Source organism: Temnothorax americanus, unplaced genomic scaffold (assembly GCF_048541705.1).
Source record: "Temnothorax americanus isolate GAGA-0224 unplaced genomic scaffold, ASM4854170v1 Scaffold32, whole genome shotgun sequence".
Taxonomy (NCBI): domain Eukaryota; kingdom Metazoa; phylum Arthropoda; class Insecta; order Hymenoptera; family Formicidae; genus Temnothorax; species Temnothorax americanus.
In genome coordinates, this window is record NW_027509464.1 from 1,857,602 (window position 1) to 1,882,407 (window position 24,806).

A 24,806-nucleotide genomic window follows, 5' to 3' on the forward strand; every position below is an offset into this window, starting at 1 on the left:
TTATTTCTATTCATTTAAAATTTATTACCCTTATTTCGATCTTACGCTCTTCAAGATATTATATTACAGATCTTGCCGCGTTATCTAAATATAGAGAGGTTTCTACGGGCTGACTATCAAGTAGTGAAGATAAATGCTAACTCCAGCCATAAGATATCACTAGGTATGCCGTGGCGCACTTACCAATACCAACACACCTCTGTCCTTATAGATGTTTATATTATAAATTTATATTGTATAGCGCGACAAGATATAACGTAAAAGGAAATAAGAGAACTAAACTCCGACAATTGTTTAAAGGTGTAATCAAGCACATAATTTTTTTAGATATTATATCCCGATTAAATAATAAAAATATATGTCTATGAACGTTTCGCACACAAGAATCGAGTGTCAACAAATTGTTGACTAATTTGTCTTTCACGTCAACTCTAAATCCCACAAATTGCGAATCAGATTGCTTGTACAGGTTACTATATAAGACGGTGCGGTTCCGAATGGGAGCTGACTATCAAGTAGCAGGGATGGATGCCAAGGTAGACGGTATTAACCACTCCACCTATTGGTATTGGCACGTGCACGCGGAGAAAATATTGCCGAGTCGAGAATTCGCGAATAAATCTAAATAACCTTCGTATCGGGATATCGCAGTCTTTCGTATCTCTCTATCCCACGTATTTATTAAAAACAACAAAGCTTTTTTTGGGATGATTTTTCTCTCATATTAACGGATATATATACCACATTTTATTTTTTACGGTCGAATAAAAGGAAAGTTCGGAAGAAAGGCTTCATTGATTTCATTTATACTTTATTCAACATTCAAATATCTGAATATAAAATACTGGACAGATTTATACAATCATATTACGTAAATCAGTGTAGAAAACTCGAAAGTAACAATATGGCGTAATTTAAGAACCGCATTGCAATTCATATAAATATTAATGAAATGATTAAATATCTGAGATATTGAATATTTCGATTTACAAACATATTCCATAAAAGACTTATCCATAATTTATTGGAAATTATATTATTCATTTTTTTTTTCGAAACATATTTTATTCAGTTGCAAATCAATCGTTGCGTACTCTCAAAAACATCAGAGTAATTTTCATTTAGTATCACTGAATAATTATCAACAAAATTTGCAAGTAAAAATAAGTAAATGAAAATTCGGCCTATCGTATTTAAGTCGGTGCAATCTTTTGTAGAACGGAAAACTATAAAATTGCCAAGACGCACCTTCTCGTTGCATAATTTAATTATTTTTAATTCACGTATTACCTATCCGCTTCTCTGTACGCACCGAACAGAATCGAAGCGACGATGCGCTAATACTTTGCCAGGCGAATCGCAGAAGAGAGCGACACAAAAAAACGAGTAATTACCAGAAGTAAGAGTCCATTTTATCTACCGGCGCGCTTCGTCAATCCAGATTCAACATTTCTCCAGACGTAAAACTGTCCCCGCGATCATCCTTCTGACTTCTATCAATGTGACCGTCGGGCGACATGTCTTTGCCGGCGAAGCGATTACCGAAATTCAGAAAATCCGAGCAGGGGCTGCCGGTCTACACAGGTGCGGAGAAATGTTCTCTTTTTCTCGTCGTTCTTATAGTAATAATTTTCAAAAGTGTTTACTTGAAAAAAGTTATCCGCATCATTCTCCATCGGCGGCTGCCGGTGCAGTCTCGGCGACACGGTCGCACACTGCTGCAAAGAGTTATTATCGCAGAACATCGTGTTTTCCTGCAATCAAACGCCAAATATTTCATCAAATAGTTAAACTGCTAGTCGAATATCCAATCAAACTTTGTTAAAGAATCCGTCGTTAGTTCCAATCATCGTTGTAAATCATACTGAGCGAATGTTTTGTAACGCATAAGTTGATTATAAGTTGATGATTAAGGTTTCATTATTTAAAAAATAATTAGAGAGAAAAGAGAGAATATGATTTTACTTACGAATTTAGATTTCTCATCGATAACTTTGACGATATCACCTTCCTCAGTCGTAGTGATAATGCCAGTACCGAGCTTCTTACCGAGTATTTTTACCTCTTTCCTACATCCCTCGAATGCGGGATCGACGATATTAGGTACGTAAACATTCTGCCCATAGGCGTTCTTGAGGAACTGCTCGTAAGGACTGAGAAATCTTGTATCTTGATAGTGCGGGACTACTAACTCGTGATTGTGATTCTTCGGTCCCAAAATCTTCACCTCGTTTAGACCGGGATATATTTTCGGGGGTGGCAAACAAAACTTGTCACTAAAAGGCTGTAAAATTCGTCGTAAAAATGTATCGCGTGTATTCTCAATAAGTGTTCGCAAAAGATCTTTAAATGACCGTACCTTCATGCACTGGCTTCCGGAATCGAGCATCTTCATGTCCGGTTGACCGAAGGGCATTAAGCCGGTATCGCAGTCATCGTCGAAGACTGAGGACAATTTCATCTTCGAGTCGTATTCCGAATGATGATCTTCCATAGGGGAGACACCGAGAATATTCAGATCTTCCGTAAGACTCTGATTGCTCTTTAGATACGGTAGTGTTTCGCCAAATAATGATAATGGCGGATGGTTCTTCATTAGTAGAGACGATAACGAGGATTGCGAGCTAGTGGATAGGTTCGAGGGATGACTCAAGATGCTCGTTAGATCCGGCTGGCTCGACGTCACGGCCATTGCTGGGGATCGGCAACCATTGACAAAAGTTATGAGCATAAGACTGTTTTAGAACTGATTTCAAACATCTCAAGAGACTTAGCGTGGCTGTAAATTTGCATACGTCTGCTCCTTCTCACGTTAATTCAGATTTTATAATTAATTATTCGCTACTTAGAAAATAAAAAAACTGTTGAAATTGAGATCAACTCTGACTTTTGAAAAAATGTGCAACGGTCTCGAACACCTGAAAGATTTTTGTAAATCGTGACATTACGGCGCCGATCCACCTACCATCTTCATGCCCGGCAAGAGCACCATCGCCATCGATAGGCAGAGGTTTGGGACCCAGCAAGAGATCGTCGATTTTGGTCTGAGAGAGGAATGCCATGCTATCCGCGAAACGATCGTCGAGGCTTTTACTGTCGAGAATTCTAATGTCTTTATCTTCGAGAATCTCGATGCTGTCCATTGGCATACCGCTGGGCTTCTGGCCAGATTCCAGCACCATGATCTGATTATCGTTGTCGCCGATGATGACGTCGCCGTTATTGCGTATATTCACGAGATTGATGGCGTCCGCCTGTTCGCCGTCAAGAATCGTTACGTCGTGGGAATTCTGCGTCATTAAGTCGCGGGCCTCGCTGTTCGTCATGACCTACAGCCATAACGCGGGCACATAAAGGCATTGAACTGTTTAAAGCTTCGTCATGATCGGAATAATTTATTCTGATAAGACGAACTGTGCGACACATACACGTAAATATGATGAAAATACGTTTTTGTTATATTTTATAACCATAATTCCTGTAGTTATAAAAAAAATCATAATTCTATGTAATTCCAAATCGTGTAATCAACGTTAGAAATAAATCTGAAATATTATGTGCAACACAAGATCGGTTTGAACTGAGCAAAAATGGTGAAGACTTCTTAAGATTTTAAACCAGATTCATCTATCAATTTAAATTTTATGCATAAAAAAAATCAATTAGCTTTCCAAAATTACTTCAGAGAATCACGAATAGGAAGGATTTAATTAAGACTCTTGTAGCGTTTGAAGTCTATCAATATAAATGTTAAAATTAATCGAGTTTCTACGATTAATTTGAAGAAGCGCCGAAGATAAATTACAGCGAACGCTATATATTCCTATAAGAACGTTACACAGCACGTTTCGCAAACGCGTCAGCGTAGCGGTTCTCTAAATAGGAAACTCTATGTAAAGGAATGAAGGCGCCTGACATGAATACTCCGAATGTATCGCGCCGGTCGCGCGTACAGTAAGTCGATCGAAAAGACGTCGACGCCGTAATACTGGTTCTGCGTAAAGAAAAAGTACGTCGCTCTTCCCAAGATAAAGATGTCGAGAGACGATGTTATGCCTTGGGATTCGTGCACGCTCTTGCATTAAATTCCCGTCATATCAATAATCGTCTTTTTCTCGATTTTACCCAAATTTATTATCAGCAATCATAAAGGCACAATTATCATAGACTATTTCTTAAATCTTTTAGAGCCCGCGAAAGTATCGTAGGAACAATTGAATTAAATTGTAAGGAAAGTTATTTTAAGCTCCAACAAGGGGATATCATCATGTTCCCGACACGTGACTATTACCGGATGCACCGCTACGAGCGCTAACACAGCTTCATATACGTTGAATGTGGTAATCGTTTCTACATTACCTCGTAACGACCGTCCTCCGTGGCGCGAACAAACTGTATTCCACCTTGCGCAGCCAGTTCTAGTAACTCATTACATTCGTCCATCGACGTAGTTGAACTCGGGCCATTTTGCCGGTCTGGCTCGTTGCGATTGAGCACAGACGGAGAGAACTGCGAGTCCAACGCTGTCACCAGATCATCTGACGACGACAGATTAAAGAGAGGAGCACGTCTCTTTCTGCCTCGTCTCGCCTCGCAAAATTGACGAGAGAGCTTACCTTGCTCCTGTTCCGCGCCGGGAGGCTCGATGATGAAGCTGGATCTACCATCCGGTTCGATATTCTGCATCACAGTGGCAACTACCGGTACTTTCACCTGAACAGCTTTATTACCGTCAGTGTCTGAATTCTCGGCAGGATTTAAAGTTATTTTTCCTGCTATTCGCAAATCTTCGGCAGTCGCAGGTGTAAGAATCTGTAATAAATGATACAAATATATAATTATCAAACACACACACACACACACACACACACACACACACACACACACACACACAACAACTGAATATGTTGAATAAATAAATATTAGTAGATATTTCTATTAATACACAGGAATTTTATTGTTTGTAACAGACATACTAACTTAAAGGAAGCTGTCGGCACTATCAATAGCAAAATAAACAAATATACTTGCAAAATATGCAATTTACTTGTTGTAATATTGAACATGTAACTTTGAATAAGCTTTTTGCAAAGTCAACTAAATCCCGAGCCTCATCAAGTATGTTAGTACGTAAAAACAATGAACTATATTATAAGAAATTTTAAAATTTTAATTATTTTTACTATAACTTTGACGTTTTTCAATTATACATAAATTTATTTATTTAATTTCTGATTAATACATAATTAATCGAAAAATATTCGTGTTATTTAAAAAATCACGCGAGTAAAATATATATAACATTAATGTTATTTTATACATTTTACTCGCGTGATTTTTTAAATAACACGAATATTTCTCGTGCTCACTTATCTCTCTTTCGCTAAAAACCTAAATTTCCAAGATGATTTAATTATGTTGATAACGTGCAAGTATACTTACGTGCTTATTATTCGCAGTAGATGAAATCTTAACGAGTACCGGTATACCTTTCACAGGTTTGTAAAGAGCGAAAGGAATCTGGCCTTGGAGCAATGCCATTTCCATCGCTTTCGTATCAATTTTGTTTATCACGATGCTGTCCATCAAATCCGACTTTCATGAAATAGGATTCCAAAACTAATTACAAAATCCGTAATTCGTTGTATTCACCGTAAATCAAATATATACTAACCGAGCCGAAATAATCCTTCTCTTTGCTCTCACTTGTTTGATTCCGATCGCCGTTGTACAACTGAATAATCCTAACGTTTTTGCTGAAAATGTATAATCACATACGCGCGCTAAAATATATCTATAATTGAATCAATTTTGCATCGTGGGAAATAATAATTAAATGTATAAGCGCTTTGATCATCCACCTGCGGGAAATTAACTAATTAAAAGAGATCTGTTTTATAGGAGATTGACCTGTGAAATAATAACTAAATGCCTTTAAATTCATCTATTTTTGCGGTGTCTTCCTTTTTATATCCAACAAAAATATCAATTAGTAATCTGGACAACAGAGGGATTAATATTTTTAATTAAATCAGTTTGGAATTTACCGTTCGCATTCTATGGATATTTATTCGAGATGGCAGACAAATTCCAACGATTTTTTTCAGATTGTTTACACATTTATTGCGCCAATGATTACGGATTATAAATCGCAGTTAACGTCACAGCCACTTTCCCACGTACCTTTTCCCGGCGTTGGGCTCGTTCACAGCGGATTGCGCGTTGTTCGTGCTTCGGTACTTGATACCGTGCTTGTACTCCTCGTGCGATCGCAAAGCAAACCTGCGCGGAAACTCCTTTCCGCAGACTCCGCACGAATACTGCATCTTGTCAGCGTGTGCGTGCGCTTTCACCTTGTGACAGACCAAATTCGACATCTGATTGAAACCCTTGCTGCATAACTCGCACTTGTACGGCCGCTCGTTTGTGTGCGTGAACACATGGTTTCGTAAATTGCCTGAAAATACATTCATTTCGGGATTTTTGGGTGGCGGTGTGTTTTATATGTCGGTTTACGTTACAAAAGTATATAATAAAATCATTGGATATGAATAAATCTAAAGGAGAAAAAAGGGAGATAACAGATTATTGCATAAACAGGATAATTTATATTTTTGCGTCGTACCCTTTTGATGAAATCCTTTACCACACACGTGACACTTGTGCGGCTTGTGTTCCGAGTGCGTTTTCCGATGGGAGATTAACGTAGATACTCTGAAATACATATTATTTTCAAATCATGTGCAAGTTAATTTTATGATTCAATTGAAAACAAAGGTGATCTTCAGTGTAATTTGAACAATAGAAACCGGTGGATTAAAAAAATATATAATGAACATCCAGTTATGGGTTTGAGTCCCTTTGTCTTCAATTGATTTGTTAATCATATTTGAGCCTTTTTATATTTATTTTAATTTTATAAATAAATACTAAAGATACATTGGCTGCTGTCAGTTAAACGTAATACTTGGGCTACGGTTCACTTAACACTACAAATGCTTCGAAGCATTCATCTTCTCTTTTCTTTCAGTGAAAAAAAAAGAAGACAACACTTCGAACCATTTTTAGCATCAAATGGACCGCAGCCTTAATGATTTCCTACCTGTTAAATGTTTTCTTGCAAAATTCGCACACATAGGGCCTCGCGTCGCTATGTATAGCTTTGTGCTGACTCAATGTTGACAACTGTCGGAAAGCCTTGCCGCAAGCCTCGCATTTAAAGTTTCTCTCGTCAGTATGAGTCGGCAAGTGTCTCATCAGAGTGTACTGATGGCGAAACTCTTTTGAACCTGATTCGAATATTAAACGTAAAAGTTTCTTCTAACGAAAACAAGCTGTCGAGCCTTCCAAGTCGACATTAAAGAGTAATTACTCGCTACGCTACGAAATCGAATGAGAAATGTAAATGACATTTTCCACGAAAAAAAAAAGATTTGTCATTTTTATTTTTAGCTCTAATATTTCTAATTTTTTTCTTTTTAATTCCATTTCTTATTTTTCAATTATTAGTTAATAACAATGCGGGAATGTGTGAATTACCGTTCATATAAAATATTCTTTATTGGTTAAACAGATTTGCACATTATTACAGCGAGAAGCGTTACGTACAAATGCCGCATTCCCAGATCTTGAGCGTTTTCCCGTCGCGTTTCAGATATTTTACAAAATGCAGCCTGGATCGCGGATCATCCTTATCGATAAGCCGAGTTGTCGAAGGCAAAGGTCCTTCGGCAACAGGATGTGAATACACCACCACATTCTTATCCGGCGCGCTGACGCTTTGTTCGAAAATCTGAAAAGGTCGTGTTTAAACGAAAATACCAATAAAGCGCTGAAAACAAAGAAATTCACAAAGTATCGCGACGAAGAAATGCTGTAAAGTTAAATCGCGTACGCAAAAGCTACGGTGCAATTTCGAGAATTGCATTATGTCGCGTAAAAGTACAGTTTCCAACAATGCTCCCCGCAATTATGCATCGCGATGTAGATAGGCAAATACTTGGAGCATAAAACTATAGAAACGGGCGTATGCAAATGACATTCTTCAAAGTAAGAAGAAAAGGGGGGGCAAACTAGATAAACGGAGCGACGCCCGTCGGTGAAATATTTCATGTAAACTGCTGCTGTAGCGATATGCACTCGCTCTTGGCAAACAACTTGCCGCGCTAATAGTTGGACAAATATTTAAGATACCTTACTTTGGCACTTACTTTGTACCTTAACGCGTCCTTGCCGACGAGTTTCGTGACTGCGCCGTCGATATTGATCACTTCGGAATTTACAGTTGCATCCAGATCCACGCATTCTTCCTTGAAAGTCATTTCACTCGTTCGTAAACCACTATCAATTATAAAATTATTATAGCAATTGATTACTTGGGTCAATTGATGATTGGGGACAGATCCTAAACCCGAAACACCCGCTACGTCACCGTTCTTCGATTCTGGGCCCGAATCTTCCTTCACGTAAACTTCATAAACGCTTGATTGCCGCAATGGTTTCATAAATTAACGGGATTAATGAAATTAGAACGTATTGTATGTACGTTTTCTCTACTACAATAGATATAACTAAAACTATTCTTTTATATGTATAAAAATTCACTTAAAGAAAACTAAGTATCGTTAACTCATTAAATAAAAAGGGGAAAAGTTTCTTACATAACAATTGTACGGTTCGATAACACTGCTCAACCAAAAAAAATACATAAAAACAAAGGTAATCGTTTCTCATAGTTTTAGAATTGTACTCGAAAAAAATCATTTTTTGTTGAACAGCGTAATCTTTATACATCGATACTGGAAACAAGTAGTTCGTATCCGTGCTTATGCCGACTAATTACGAGAACGTTGCGAGCTCACCTGATAACTTCGTCCGAAATGGGACGAGGGAATTGCACCTGCGGATCGTCATACTGAGTTTCCCCTACAAAGTCGAAAAGCACATTCCGTAGAGAAATTGTTGTCTTATCTTAAAAATAATTACGACGGTATGTTGTGCCGTACAGGCACACATTGTATCATACGTAAGAAGCATATTTGATATTTCGAAATAACTTTATTTATTTCGCAAACATGCACTGTATTATTTTATATACGATCGAATGTTTTGTCGAAAAAGCATCGTTTTCGCAATCTATATTTTTACAAATAAATCCATTTTAAAAAAATATTTGATTTTTCATGTGATCGAGAAGTGATTTTTCACTCTCAATGTCTATCCACGATGCCGATGTTTTCTTACTCGGGAAGAAATACGTTTACGATATTATTGTTTGTGGAAAAATTAATCGCGAAAGCCTTCCGCTTTTGTTACTACTCCGAAATTCCTTGGGAGGGAGAGGTCCCGTTTGTTTGGTAACGTAACCGTCTAATCGGCGGATGGCATCTCGAGCGAGATAATGCGATACAGTCGTACCGGTACAGACAAAACATACATGCGGCTCGTCTTATACACAGCGATATTACATCATGTAAACATATGTCTCCAAGTTTCGTCGCGTTCATAAATTATGCATCAAGGTTCACGTGTATAGCATCGACACTCATTTTATGTATTAAATTTTGCGTTAGTGGCTCTGTTAAGGTAGGCGTCTCGCTACGTGCTAGTCATATGTGACTGTTTGTAGGTTTTTACGTTCAGAAATATATTTCAGGCAAGTTTTGCTAAGGGAAAAATAATTTTATGACGTATGGTGTAAAATTTCATACGTGACAAAGTATGTTACTTTTTCCAAATTATGTAATTTTTCTCATTTGACTCCGTTTTGATCGGCTGATCATGCGAGTCGTCGAGAAAAGTTACAAGTGAGAAAAATACTTTTCGATTGAATTTTGACACGTACTGAGAAAGGGTTTCAAAACGCATGACAGGGGTGTCAATCACTATCCACGTCGGCTAAAGCTGCGTTCGGGGAGCGCGCTATTAGCGCTATTTGCTTATTGAAAGACGAGCCCCATAACCTGCAACTACAGTGATTAGCCAGCGGGTCTTCCCAACCTCACCTCGACCAAAAAATGTCTGCTCGATTACCGCATTTTCACTAAAATAAACTAAAAAATTAGCAGTGAAATAATCAAAAAATGCGAAAATATGTGATTGAAACCGTGATAGAGTCTTCTTTTTCTGGCCGTCTGTATGAAGTAATGCAAACGTTGTGATTTTCGAGATCGATTTTCTAGAGTAAATAGTCGGTAAGGAGCCACAGAAAAAATCGACTGCAAAGCTGATCATATAATTTGATATAAAATCCGAAATCGAAAACTTTATCTAATACATGCCCTGACGAGACGACTACCTTAATGGATAGACAGTTATATCCGTAACCGTTGTCAAGTTAAAATATAAAATAATTACATGATGTTAAATTTCTCGAAATATCAAAGCTGATATCTAGATATATTTAAATATCTATATTTGTTAATTACAAAAATATCCGTGTTAATTAAAAGTAAAGCCCGCGTAAAGCAAAAAGAATATAATCTAGCATAATTGAGCTACTTGTGATCACAATTTATTTCTATTATTATTCGTATTACGTGTGCAATATATATAACGTATATTACAATTTTATGATATAAAAATAGAATATAAAACTGATAAGTAGATTATATATGTTTAATTAATGCTATATGTTTAATTAAAATAATAGAAAAAAATTATATTCTCGTTATTAGATCTATATTATTTATAAATTACTGACATAATTTTTTTATTGCATTTCAGAGCATTTTACTCCGAAGTATTTCCTCCACATTCTACAATTACCAGGCACCGCTGCACACACGAACGGCAATACAATAGCCAAATAATGTCACCACAATAAAAAAAAAAGAAACATACTATGAACGGCATCCTGCAGGAAGCGTCAACACCTCAGAGGATTCACAAGCCAAGAATCGTCCTTGGACGATGCACGACGCAGACTACGTTCGCCGAGGTAGCACGTTTATTTTTTTTTATTCACCGAATAATTTTTACGTAAATCGAGAAAAAACAGCGGTTTTTTTCTCGCACGCGACACGCGACCGATCTTGCCGAGACGTCACGTTGCATCGCGATTCGCGGCTCGGGTCTCGGCTTGTTTTGTCTGGCGTCAAATAAACGAAAGCCGCCATTATCAGAGCTCATTTTTCATGTTGGTGCAGGCGGTGCCCGCTCGGCGGATCCGCGACTTATTGGCGAGACGAACAGCGAGAATGGTAGACGATTGTACTTACAGTTGTATCCTTGCAGCAAATTGCCGTGCGACATTTTCGCATCGATCGTTCTGCGCCTGTGGATCAGTCGGATCAGTCCCTGCCGGCCGGCTCCTGCCTGCCCCCCTCAATGTCATTCACATTGACCTCCACCGGATAATTCTTGGAATCAGGCAAAAGGACACTACACGCGCACCCTCTGGCGAACGATTTATGCTCTAAAGTGCAGCAAGAGCGCGTCCTTTCCATCTCTAGTCTCGTTTTACAAGTACTCGTCAAAATGCGGATTACCATCAACTCTTTTGCACATCTTCTGCGAGCACAAAGAATTGTCTAAAAAGGTATATATATATATTACATCTTGTATATTGTATCTATTAAATATAACAAAGAAACATGACGATAAAGTTTAGACGAAAATTGAAACATCTCTGATAAAGAAAAATACAAAAAAAACCTGATAGAAAACGTTATTGAATTTCTTAAGTGTCTAAATTTGAGATTTTTAAGTTTCTTTAAGCATCCGCGTGTCGTCTTTATTTCTCTTTTCTCACTTTCGCTTTCTTTCTTGCAGCCGAAAACGGGATATTTGCGTGTATAGCATTAATATGCCGGGAAACATCTGTACGCCATTCGATCGGGTGGCGCGACGAACTAACGGAAACCATCTCCGAGGTCGAAGAACTACTTCCCCCTGCTTTCGAATTCCGGTCAGGTATGTCGACAGCGGCGCTTTCCACCTACCGACATAGACTCCGCCATACTTGCCCGACTCAATTATGACTTGCTACTTCTTGTTAGCCGCTGTTTAAGTTACTCCGGCCTGCCTGCCTTCCTTCCTTCCTGCTTGCCTTGCTTGTCCTTATTCTAGTCAGCCGAGTCACCTGTCAGTCTCCTCCCTCGCGAACGCTGAGAAACGCAGATTTTTTTTCACTCAGACGTCTTCTTCTGCAGGAAGAGGCGTTTAAAGCGTGACGGACTAAATATTTCAGAGAATTCCAATTTTGAAAGAAAATATTTGCACCAAGAAAACTTTCAAAGTGGATATTTTTAATTATAACAATAGCCAAGTAATAGGCGTCTCGTTTTTATCGCCTTGCATATAAACGTTTCTTAATATCAGCTGCGAAATTGCAATACCTGTTGCTCGAAGTTACACCTACATACGTACGAATTTTAGCTTCTTTTGCTTTATAGTTTATTCTTTCACAAAGATTTAAACTCGCAGTACGAGTACGCAGTCACGCGATGTATATTATTTAGTGAAAGCATATCGCGCTCGCGATTGGTCCCGCTCAGCGAAAAAAGATGTGCTCGCGAACTATGCGCGAGTCGACGGCATCCACGTCGATGTTTGCCAGCTACTTGCAAACTGTTGAGGAAGTGACGGCAGTTCTCGCTGGGTGTTCTTACTGCGAAACTTGGCCTCCTCGGCGCGTTGCATGGGTGAAACAGCAGAGCGCGCTTCTCTCTCGATAGCGATGGTATTACGAACCAGCGGGGGAGAAAAGCTCTCGAGTGACGTCAGAAATTACATACGCGCTTCCGGAGTACGTACGCGACAATTTCGACAAATTCTACAAAATTCTACCTGAGATATTCGATTCAAATCTGGAAAGGTAGATTGTAATTAAGTACTGTACGAACACAAACTCTTGAAACTGATGACAGTGCGCGAGTGGCTTGATTTCTTCTTCAGGAACGACGAGGTGCATCTAAATTCGATTTTAGCAACAACCTTTGAGTTAACAATTCAACAAAATCTTTAGGATTTATTTTTACAAGTTCTTGGAAAAATGGGTCAGACAATTGTTGCATTGAAAAGCTTTCGATTTCAGATAGGATTTACTTGAAGAGAATGTAGCCTTTGCTGTTTAAAAAGAATTTTAATTTAAAGTTTTACCTTTGCGCAAGATGCACTTTTCGTATTTCTAGATGAGGCAACATCACGAGGAATTATATTCTTTTTGTCCTTTGCGTCATACATTCACGAGGTTCCCTCTTGGAAGCTTTTCGAATCGCTCGAAATTTTTCGCAAGATGTGAGATTTTCAAATGAAAGCGCGGTCATTAGAATGGCGAAAGAATTGTTTTTCTGGGGAACGTTTGATTTACCTCATCAGCGAGTTCTTAACTTCGACGTGGGGCTTGAATAGCGGTCGGGTGCTCGAACGAAACGCTTTCACGAACTCGACTCCGGCGAGTGGCTGTAGAAAGGTGCGAGAATTTGAGAGAAAGAGGAAGAGATGGCGGCGAAATGGGGTTGCGACGGGGGAAAAAGAGGTAGGAGCGAGGGAAGCTCGCGACGGCGGTGGGGTGGCAATTTGATTTTGCAACCTAGATAAAGAAGAGCTTTCTTCCTCGTTATTGGTTACTACGAGTTCGAACCTCTTCGCTCCTTAAACTCGGAAGAATTTCTCGGTACGCGATGGAACAGCCATGGGGATAGTTCACGTCCGCCGAACGTGAACTTTCTAATGCGATATACGCGCGCGCGGCGTAAATTACAGACGCGGCACGAAGATGCGTGACCGCGTGGTATAGATGCTCTCAGTGGTATCGAATGTTCGGCGAACGGCTGCCGTGAGATGGATAGCCTTGTGCCGGAATGAACCATCCCTGCAAACTGTGCAACGATGAATCATTGCCTGGAATAAGGAATGGGATGTCAAGGATACAGTTCTCCCTCTTTCTCTCTCTCTCTCTCTCTCTCTCTCTCTCTCTCTCTCTCTCTCTCTCTCTCTCTCTCTCTCTCTCTCTCTCTTTCCGTACCTCTCTTGTTTCTATAGAGGGGAAAGAATAGTATTCCAATCTTTTTAGTTCTTTATTTAAAAATCTGAATTTTTCAGGTGATTTCCCGAAATAATTTCTTTTCGTCTTTTAACAAATTTTTTTCCCCCGAGTGTCGCTAAAATAAAACTATTTCCGAGCAAGTACGTCGGTAGCTCTAGATCGGTGAAATAAGAATTCGCGACCGTCAACGTAACGGATGTTCAGCCGGGCATCACCGTCCGCTCGTGTTCCTGCGAACGACGTGGGATCGAGAAAGAAAGTCCCCGGACCCTCTTCCGAAGTGCCGATGGACTCGGCCGACCCAAAAACAAAACCGTAACTCGATAGAGACGTCATTCTACCGTCAAGAAACTCGGGGTGACAAGAATAGGGTGACTCACGAAGGCCGTTGCCGCCGCCGCCACCACCACCGATTCTCTTCCCCCCTCGTTCCTTCCCTACCGTCTGTCCACCGATTCGCTGCGCGCACCCACGACGTCTATTCTCACTCTCCGCAATGACCTGGACGACGACGACGACGCTCGTCTTCTGGCCGACCACGAACTGTCCAACTGTCCAAGTGCCCATTTTCGCGCGGGCTCTGGCGGGACACCTCCATCTCTCTCCTATCGCGAATAATATCTTTCCAGGATACCGACAGGCATGTCTCGCGAGCGAGTCCTGACAAATACGTAACCGCGGCCTTCCCCTTCCCGCCGTAACATTCGAGTTTACTCTACCAGAATGTACCGCACACGGCACATATCTCGACGGGCGAATCTTTCGGAAGAATGGTAGCCCCGTCGGCTTCTATTGACGTTATGCTCGTCCGTCATACATTTCCCATGTAACGACGTGGAAAGATCGTCCCCGCCTAATGACGTTACTCAGAACGACGGGACCTCGGTGGATTCAATTATGGCACACAATTGTGCCACACAATGAACAAGGATACCGCGATGCGTTTCATTCGTTCGATTCTGATAGAAAGGGTTAAAGTAAAATGTGACAATTCTTCATAAAAGAAATCGCGATAATGTTGAAGATGAAATAAATGAAAAACGAATAGATTAGATTGAAGAAGCGATTATTACATGACGTATGTGGCATTCTCTTTAAATGTCGAACAACAAACATACACACGCACACATACATGCACGCACATATACGAACCCTTCCAAACTACAGGGAAATTAATTTTCTTAATGGCCGCGCGTGCGTAAAATTTCGTTTTTATTTATTAATTTTCTTAATGGCATAATCTTCAGTTTACATCCAATTGCTATCGCTATTTCTGGGGTCAGATCGCCAGGGCGAACGGGCGACGCGCATCCGCTTTAACGGAGCGGCTGTAAAAAATTAATTTTCTTAATGCAACACTATCTGCGAAATGGGGTGAATGCTGAGATTGCGAAATAATTAGTGTTTCCTCGGTTGGCGCCCGAGAACTGAAATTTCCAGGAAAATTCTCCCGGTATTAAGGCTCCGGTCCATACTGCATAAGTTCCATAGCGATTGCCCACCGGAATATTATATTATATATACGCTATGTGTACATAATTTTTTTTCCGCGGGTACATGGCGCGCGCGTATGTGCCGCCGCATGTAAAATCGCGAAACTTTTACGTTAACTGTAACGTTCTGGTTTTAAAGCCACTCGAGGTAGGTCAGTTCCTGGGATTGCCATTAACTAGATAATTATGCGCCTCGCAAACTACACAGAATTTCCCTACAATAATTATTTGATATTTTGCAATTCTTACGTCTATATTTTATTTAAAAAACATTGATTTCTTTTCTTTATTTTTAAATTCCGAACGGCATCAATTATTTTCATTCGCGAAAGACTAATTAGAACATTTTCTCTTATTGTCTGACAAAAAAATATGTCAGAAAGAATGCAAGTAATTACCCATTAGAAACACAAAAATAAATATGAACTTTGCGTTTTTTCTCGTGCAGCTTGTCATATATGATTTAGTAATCATATTTCAAGATATTTTAATATTTTTTGTTCCATATAATTTTTTTAGATAAAAATATTGTATGAATATGTACATAATACTTTTACTTCTCATTAATAGTGACTTCATATTTGTTGATGTAACATCGATAATAATTTAAGAAAAAAGTAGTTGGAAAACAAATATTATTCGACGTCTTCTCCCTTCATAACAGTTTGATTGCTCGCTTCTTTATATCACATCTGTGTGTAAGAAGCAAATGTTTGGAAGCTTCTTCAAGGTTGAAAGGCATGTTTTTACATTCCGGTACCATTAAGAAAATGAAATTTGCAATGCAGATAGACGAGATACTTCTCGCATTTGCATTGACGTTGCCGATTTTTTCAGTAGGAAATTTAATATGTACCCTATAACACGCTCCGCGCTCATCAAAAATCAAGCCAATCATTAGTAATCGCGAAAAGGGAAAGCGAAAGCGTGGACAGTTGAAACCGTCAAATGGTCGTTCATCAACCAAGAGCATCGCAAGATAGTATCCTTTATTCTCGACAAATTTGACGCTGATTATGACGCTATCAACTTACTTCTTCGAATAACGCGCGCTATTTGTGCCATCGAACTGTCGTCTTTTATGTGTCAAACCCTTTTCTCGAGATTGTTTCGGATGGGTCAATCAGAATCAAGAGTTGCCGTCAACGAGGCGCCGTAAATCTTCGGGAAACAAAGGAGGGAAAAGCGTGATAACACGGAGAGCGACGACGGGCGTAGGAAACGGCAGTCTCCCTCCAGCAATCTCGTGTCGCGACGTCGTAACTGCCTCGGACGTCCTATAGGTTCGTAACTGTTTCGGAATCTGGGGAAGGCGCTCGGCGACGGGCGTGAAGGGGTGATGGTTGGCACGGAGTACGGATACAGCGTAAATTGTTAAGGCGAAGCCTCGCCTAGTTATAAATTAGGAAAGAGGCAATCTCGCCCGGGTCGGATGTTTTTCCGCATTTCCCGCGTCCTTCCCGAGCACCGCCACCCCCTCGCGCTACCTCCTTGTCTCTTTGTACGAGGCTTTAGTACCGGTCATAAAAAAAGGAGGAAGAGCGAGCCGTCTCAGAAATCCAGCTGAAATTAGCCCCACCGTATGGTTCCTCCAAAAAAAGAGAGAGAGAGAGACAGGAGAAAAAGGAAAGAAAGGAAGAGATCTGAGATAGAGAGGAAGGAAAAAACACCAGGCCGGAAACTCCGCAGCGTCTTCCTCGGTGTGTCCTCCTTTCTTACCTAATCACAGTTAGGTCGCTGTCTTTCGCGAGATTGTGTCGCGTTTGTGTGATGGTATCGCGGCAAAGCGCGCCCTTTGTCATGGAAAGCGGTTTAAGGAAAAGCCCGATTCGCAGGAAGTCGGAGACGCGTTCCCTGTAACTAAAGACGTCTTCAAGATTCTATAAGGGAGTCCGTACACAAAGAGACGAGTAACTATAACAAATAGTTATACTTATTTCCTCTTAACCACGGACAAACGCGAAGTATTTTTCTACGGATGCATCGGAATCTTGCCTACTGGGCAAGTTTTTAAGCTTATAGTTGTAAAAAAAAAAATAAACATTCATGTGTGTGAACTGTACAAATGAAATCGCGTTCTATCGCGTTTAAAGGCGTAACGTAAAATATAGGTCAGAAAATGAAGCGGTTTCATCATTGAACGACACGTACGCGATTAAAATGAGATATGAAAAGATTATTTACATACATGAGAACATATCAGACGGGAAATGTGATATTTAACTAAAAACGTGATTCAATTATATCAATTTTTTTTATCTATCTAATTCTACCCGGATCTTTTATTAGTTTTTCGGAATATATTCCTGACGTATATGCTCTGTGTCGTGGTTCTTTTTTTTTTTTTTTTGCCCAAAACGGATTTAAGCGGAGACGAGCAGAGGTATCACGCGAATATTCCATATCTCGTCGAACGTGCCCTTTGTTCGATTCGGATAATACGGGAGTGTCAGATTTCAATCTCTCGATGCGCGAGATACGTCGGGGCGTGCGCGGCTCCTTTTTAATATCTCTAATATTTCCAGTCAATATTCCGCATTTATTCCCGATCCATCACTTGTCTGACGTGTAACCGGATGCCTCCCCTGCCCTCCTCTGCCACCCAGCCACCCTGATATAGAGTCAATCCGATATAGAGAGCGGAGTTCGAATTTCCCGCACCGCGCACCGTAAGGTGATCTCCGCTGTAAGTTGAGTGCAGAGGCAAATGTTTTTTTTCCAGATGGAAAATAACCAGCGTCGCATTTCCGGGCGGCACGTGTGTGTCGCGAGCGAGCGAGCACGCCAGGCACCATATCCCGCTGATATGGAAAAATAATTTCATTTCTCATAATTTCCTGCGGAGAAGAGCCCGTTTGGAGAATTTTCCGACTTGGCTTCCCAAGTCTGGAATCGATGTTAACCGAGACCGGTTTTCACTTTTCCGTTCTTAAATGTGCGAGATTTTTTACACACAGCTGTGCATTTCTCTCATTTCTCCTTTCCACGATTTAATTAAAATGAAATGTGCAGTGAATTACGTCACGAATGGCGAATATTTTTATTTTGTCTTTTCGGACACATTCTCTGTTGGGTTTCCAAATAAGTTTACAGTAGAAGTAGTCAATTAAACGTTTGATCGTACGTAGAAGAAGAAAGATTGTTTTCGTAAAAGCGAGCTTACATCCTCATCGCCCAACCCGAGTGGATCCCGACGCGCAATCTTGGTCGGACTCCCATCTCGAAAGCGTGAACGATAGAAAAAAGAGAAAAAGGAGGAGAGCTGTCGCAGTGGCCGCTGCGGAAGGATCGCGATTCCATCCAGTGGTTACGCCCAGAACTAGTCAGGCAGTGGGTTGGCCCGATTAGGATCAGCCGAGAGAGAGAGGCCCGGAACGAGCCTCCGGTTATCCGACTCACGCGCGTCGTTTTCCCTCGCAAAAACGGACGTCCAACGTCTCCGTCTGCTGATCCGTACGTAGAATGTTCTCTTTCCGACTACGTGTCGACGAACGATGGTGGGCATCGACGGTTATTCGGTGGAAATTTCGCCGGGGAAAACGGCCGCGGAACGATTTCCACTTGCGTTGTACTTTAATCGGGAAACTCGACGGCACGGTTGTCCGAAATCCTGCGCGAAAACGAAAGAGAGTAAGGACCACCTTAGCTAAAAGAAATAGAAGAAATACCTTTATTATTACTATATGTTTATACTACACAGATAACGTTTTGGTCGTAAACTTAACAATTTTTGGTACCAATTTCTAGCAATACCTATTACAATTATAAGCTCGAGATTTGTTTTGGTTCCATGTTCTTAGGAGTTTAGTTTTTCTATTTTGTACAGTCATATTGCGGTATATAATTCATAATGTGTACAGAGATGATTTATTTCTTCATATTGAAGAAATGAATTGAATGCTTTTCAAACTCGACTTAAAAATGTGGCTTCGTACCAAATATTATAAGTCTACAATTTTACATCTTTGAATTATTTTTCTTTTTTGTAGATTTATGAAACACTTATCTTCTCAAATGCACAATTAAATAACTCACATTTATTAATGTGTTAAGAGTTGAATTGTTTGTTATCCGATACAATAATTATCTATATAGGATCTAAAAATTCTTCTCTCCCTGATCTAAAAGCGTTGTCAGAAAAATGACCAATATAGAAAAATATGTTTACCTACCGGACTGCCCTTTCTCGACGCAATATCTTAAGAGTATGAGACGGGAATACCAAACACAGTTTATTTTCGGCGAAGCACACGAGGGCGGCAATCGAAGCGCCTGGCACTCAGCGCCGGCACGAAACAAGGCGCGGGCCATTTCCTGCCATCCCGGTAATCGACCCCAAGTGATTGGATATGGATTATAATGGAAGTTAGACTTAATGCCGATGTACTCTACCTTGAAGCATTCGCGGCGATATATGCGATACCCGTAATCCTTGAACGCAGATTGAGAATTGATCGCTCGATAGAACGCATTCGGTCGCTCCGTCGTGAATACCCTGTCACAATCGTATAAAGAATTAAATAATCTAACTGATTAACTAATGAAGCGAATAAAAAATTCATTTTATGCTGTTGCCATAAAATATAAGAATCATATTGATATTATTGCAAGAAAAAAAATAATTATTATATTATCAATATATTAATCAATCTTTTTTCGCTACATATGACGAGAAAGCTTTTGCGAAACTGTCGACAATTATGACGCACTGCACCAATTTATTATTTCCATACCAATCAACGTAAATTTATTAAGAATTTACAGTGAGGGAGAAATCTCGATTGATTTTTCGCTCAAAATCGTATTTACTTTTATGTTTCAATCCTCGCTGGACAATACGCCAACTGCTACTGTCACTGGCTATTTAAGAGATGTGATATATTGACTATTTTAAGCATCTTATCGTCGCTCTGAATGTCGCAAACTTCCTGCCGCTGAATTACTCTGATTCGGTTGACTTTCGGGCCATTGACTTTCGTTCCGTCGGCAGACACAGAAGTGTTGGCTAAATTAGGCATAGCTACTGCGAAACATGCGCGCGTATTTGTGTATTTGCAAAACTAATCCACGCCGCTTGCCTTGGTGGGTAGCTTTGGGGAGGGGCAGGGGGTGTGCTGAATCGTTTTCAGCAGACGAGCGGAGCGCAAGGAGTTTCCAATCTGGCCGCTGTCGTTTCCGGGAGAATTATGCGCGTTCCCTTGCTTAGAGGTAAGGTAATTAGTCCGGTCTGTTGAACATTAATACGATTATTTTACGTAAACGCCCTTTGTAGGAAGTTGTAATTGGATGAAGCTCCGTTTTACGTTTAATTCGCAGTCTTAACTCGCATCTGAATGTATGCATTATGCGACGTTAGCGATTAAGTGTTCTTGCACTTTGTATCGTAGCGGAAGCGTAAGCGCGGTAAGATGATTACGGTAATGCGATTCGCGAAAAATTAATATGCGAGATATATACAAAATTAATAATGTATACTTCTGATATGACTTGTGGTAGAGTTGCGTGTTAAGTTAGTACAAAAGAGTTTGTCGTTTCTCTGTCGAATCTTGAATGGAGCCATTGATTTAAACAGAGAAGTATCTCCTTTAATTAATTGAAGACACTAATGAATATTTGTCTGCATGATAAATATTACTTCCAAATATTTAATAATTTTATTCTTTACTTTAATTGGCAAATTAAACAAATGTCTCGTGTTTCACACGATATTAAAATCGCTGTCTTTCATTTTGATAGAGAGATATTTATATATTTAACAGATACTTTCTATATATATATACGCGCCATTCTTTTTGAAAAGAAAGTAATAATTTCTTTATTCTCAAAGAAATCACTGATATATAACGGCCGCAAAATTCACTGACAATTTAATGTAATATAGATTATTTAGTTACAGCACGTGTGTACGGTAAAGTCCTTCAGAATCGCCGGGAAGCGGCGTGGATGGGGCCGCGAGCGAAGAGGAGAATTCTTTGAAAGTCCTCGAAAGTAATAGGCTGCCCCTCGACCCGAAGTATCACGAATTAGATCCCGAGATAATGCCGCTTCAGCGCTAATGAATCCAAACTATTGAACTCTAATTACATCCTAAAATTGCTTAACTACGCTGAAATCCTGATGAGGAAATGAGAGATGAAGTAGTTACAGAGCGAACTGGAGAAACAGAGGGGAAAAGAAAGAGAGAAGGGAGTAAATGAGACAATAAATGTTTAATGTAATGTTGTAAATTTGTTCTACTATATCGCGATAGGTTAATACACGCTGACCTTGCTTTCTGGCGAAACAAAAGCGCATTCTCTTTAAGTACACGAAAAAGAGTATAGAAAATTGAATTCAGCTAAGGTCGGTCGCGATAGTGGTGGGTGTAATCACGGTCTTTGCCGGTCCTTCTCTGTGACACAGGCTCGATCAGATTGGAACATTGCTATTCGGACTGAACACACAAACCCGCCCGCCGTGAAACTTGTTCCGCCGACCAAGATTCGCCGGTGATAACCGTCGTTCCTTAGGAATGGCCGCTTATCTGACGATTTTTTCAGGGTTTTGCACCGCAATCGACCGGAAGACTCGACCCCCCCCCCTTCCCGCCGAGCCGAAATTAAATGCTCGAATTCTGAAATCCTGTAGGTCGAATTGGATATAAGCTTGCGGCGCCTCGTTAAGGAAACCGCTCTGTAATTGAATCGCGCGGGATTTAGCTACATCGCGAGTTACATTATTTATCAGGTAATCGAGATCCGCTAAGCGGAATTCACATAAGTTAGTCATGTAAAAATTAATATGTTTTATGTAGTATCTTTATTTTACGCTGGGATATCTTATACTTTTAAACTTCTTTTTCCGCGTCGGCGGCATAAATATCATATAACAACTCTTACCTTTCCTTCCGTCTAAGTTTTAACATCTGACATGTACTTGCTTTCAAACTCCAACTATATCAGCTCTATCATATGCCGCTTTCTCTTCCGGCATTCTCACACTTCTCACACTTTTCTCCCTCGAGAATAATCCGTTCCTTTTATGAAAGCTCGTTCTCACAGTTCTTTCACGTGTTATCTCTCTTCGCCTCCTTCGCTACCAAAACATCATCTCGGCAATCCAATCGCGAAATTTGCCAGTTCAGCCGCTTTCAGCCGCGCAAATTTTTCGAGCACCATTATCGCCGCAAATAAATGAATATTTATGGCCTGCGATTTATGCAAAATTAAATTGCGGTTTAATAGAAGACCCGATACTGTCCGTAACGTTGTATTAAATCCGCGGAACGAAAAGCCTGCTTTTTGCGCGGAAAGCAGAAAGAGCACCTCTTACTTAGAACGAGACGATGAGAAGAAAGGTAAGTCACGAGGAGGAGACGCGGGACGGGGGGGGGATAAGAGTGACAAGAGTAAGAAGAATGGCCCGCGACGACACAGTGGAGAGCAAACCATAAAGATAGTAAAGAGAGCCCCGCGCACACCAATTCCACGGTCTATCTAGACGACACGAGACGAGAGACCTTTGAAAATCGCGTTGCGCCTTTTATCAAACACACAGCATGGTTGCGCCTTCGTCGCGATTCAAGCAAGCTAAAGAAAACTGTGTCTGAAAGCTCCTCGCGAAAAGATCTTCGATGGACGACGAGGACGACGACGATGAGCCATCGTTTGCGACTTCGTTTAAGAGTTTCCATCGGAGAAATTCCCGCTGTTTCGTCGATTACGCGACGTTAAACGTTGATGAAACATCTTTTCTTGTTAATTCCAACTCAATTTTCCTCACAACTTTTAACCTAATTTAATTGTTATATATAGAGATATTTGTTAGGGACGACTAGAAATTTATTACAAATTATGAACATCCAAAAAATCATCAACTACGAAAAAAGTATTAGAATCTGTGATAGACATCCTACGTTCCTAGAACATCTTGTATGTACATGTGTGTGTGAAGATATGTTCTTCTGTTTATTCATAGGAATTGAAAGATTGTCAGAGATACGTCAAAATATAAACTAAAGCACTCATACTACTCATAGCCTCGCGAAAAATCCATCGCTTTAGATCGAAGAACAAACAAATTATTTCTCAGTTACCAGCCGAACGCTAATGGGTTAAAGTGCACGAAATGTGCAACGAATGGTGCAACTGGTTTTCAACGCGGCTACGAGCCGACGTTATTGACACACAGGCCGCGCAGGGGGCGAGATCGTTTCGAAGATCCGCGTGAAACCGCGGTTAAATCCGACGTAAAAATAAAGGCGCGCTTTACGCCCCCGAGGGATCCTGCGCGAGAAAGTGGAGCGTCCGAGGTGCTACGAGGGAGAGACACAGCCGTGGGATTTACACGTGCACGTCCGGCGGTGAAAACGGGGGTGCGCGCGGGGGTGGCAGAAGCGAAGCGAGAGCGAAAATACGGGGGATAAAAAAAAGGGAGGAACGGGATAGCGCGGGTGCGGATGGATGGGAGAGAGGGGTCGCGCGGCGGGGTGAGTGAATCTCACGACCGGCATTTATGTAGCCCGCGTCTGCACTTAACTCTCTATGAGCCAATGAAGTGGCTAAATCACTTTACGACGGACGTTTACAACGCCATCGACCCCTATTTATTTATGACGCCGGTCTACCGTCGTTTCCTTCCCTCGTCTCTCTCTCTCTCTCTCTCTCTCTCTCTCTCTCCTTCCGCCTTTCGCGCCTTGTTTCCTTTTTCCTCCTGGAGGAAAGTAACTTTCCTCCTCCGTCTCGGCTTATATCCCCGGGGAAAACAAATTTAATATGTGTCGTGGGACGCGCGCGGGCGCTTCGTTTCCCTCCGCGAGCGCGAATATGGTGGGAAATTTCATTTGCGGAGTTGCGTCCAGCTGAAATTGCATATACCCGATGATGGTTTAGATTTTATCGAGGCCGGGCAAATTATCGAGGCGCGCCGCATCAGACGACACGCGTGATTATTATACGTATCGGTTTCCTCGAATGTGTCACCCGTTAGTCAATTTGCGTGAAACGCGAAACCCGGGAATTTCCATTTCTCTCGGAGAAAATGATATTCGAGTTCGTTTCGGCGAAACGTGGATGGTACCGACGACCGCGCATTAAGCCTGAAACGCTAATACGCTTACGAATATAAACTGGAGTCATTAACGAGAAAACGATGATTCTTACGTTTATACGTATATAAAACGTTCCTTCTATCTTATTTCGCTACAAAGAACGCGGCAGCCTCATTGAAATCCTCCTCGCCTCCCGCGATTGCAGATAATTGCGACGGCGCGGCATAGGGATAAAAGGATGGAAAGGTACGCGCGATGTTGTTTACCGTGGCGTCGATCAATTTGAAGCGGAGTG

General features: G+C 40.7%; 1 protein-coding gene and 1 long non-coding RNA gene across 4 annotated transcripts in view; one reads left to right on the top strand and one right to left on the bottom strand.

Moving 5' to 3' along the window:
- Positions 1–24,806, top strand: part of LOC143901155 (uncharacterized) — a 67,478-nt gene that overhangs the window by 20,664 nt on the left and 22,008 nt on the right. For 2 of the 3 annotated variants that reach the window (XR_013258005.1, XR_013258006.1), the window contains exons 3-5: positions 10,726–10,939; positions 11,236–11,539; positions 11,773–11,913. This is a non-coding gene — a long non-coding RNA (uncharacterized LOC143901155). Of the gene's footprint in view, positions 1–10,725; positions 10,940–11,235; positions 11,540–11,772; positions 11,914–18,205; positions 19,342–24,806 lie in introns of those variants that run through there. The other variant, XR_013258004.1, reaches the window with a different exon arrangement.
- On the bottom strand, positions 915–11,303 carry LOC143901154 (uncharacterized). The gene is given in 17 exon segments (XM_077413190.1): positions 915–1,576; positions 1,647–1,754; positions 1,970–2,284; positions 2,360–2,698; positions 2,700–2,746; positions 2,966–3,329; positions 4,360–4,538; positions 4,617–4,812; positions 5,443–5,595; positions 5,675–5,756; positions 6,184–6,457; positions 6,626–6,714; positions 7,103–7,289; positions 7,609–7,792; positions 8,211–8,340; positions 8,862–8,925; positions 11,220–11,303. Coding segments are annotated over 17 exon segments (2,889 nt in total). The 5' UTR covers positions 11,254–11,303; the 3' UTR covers positions 915–1,432.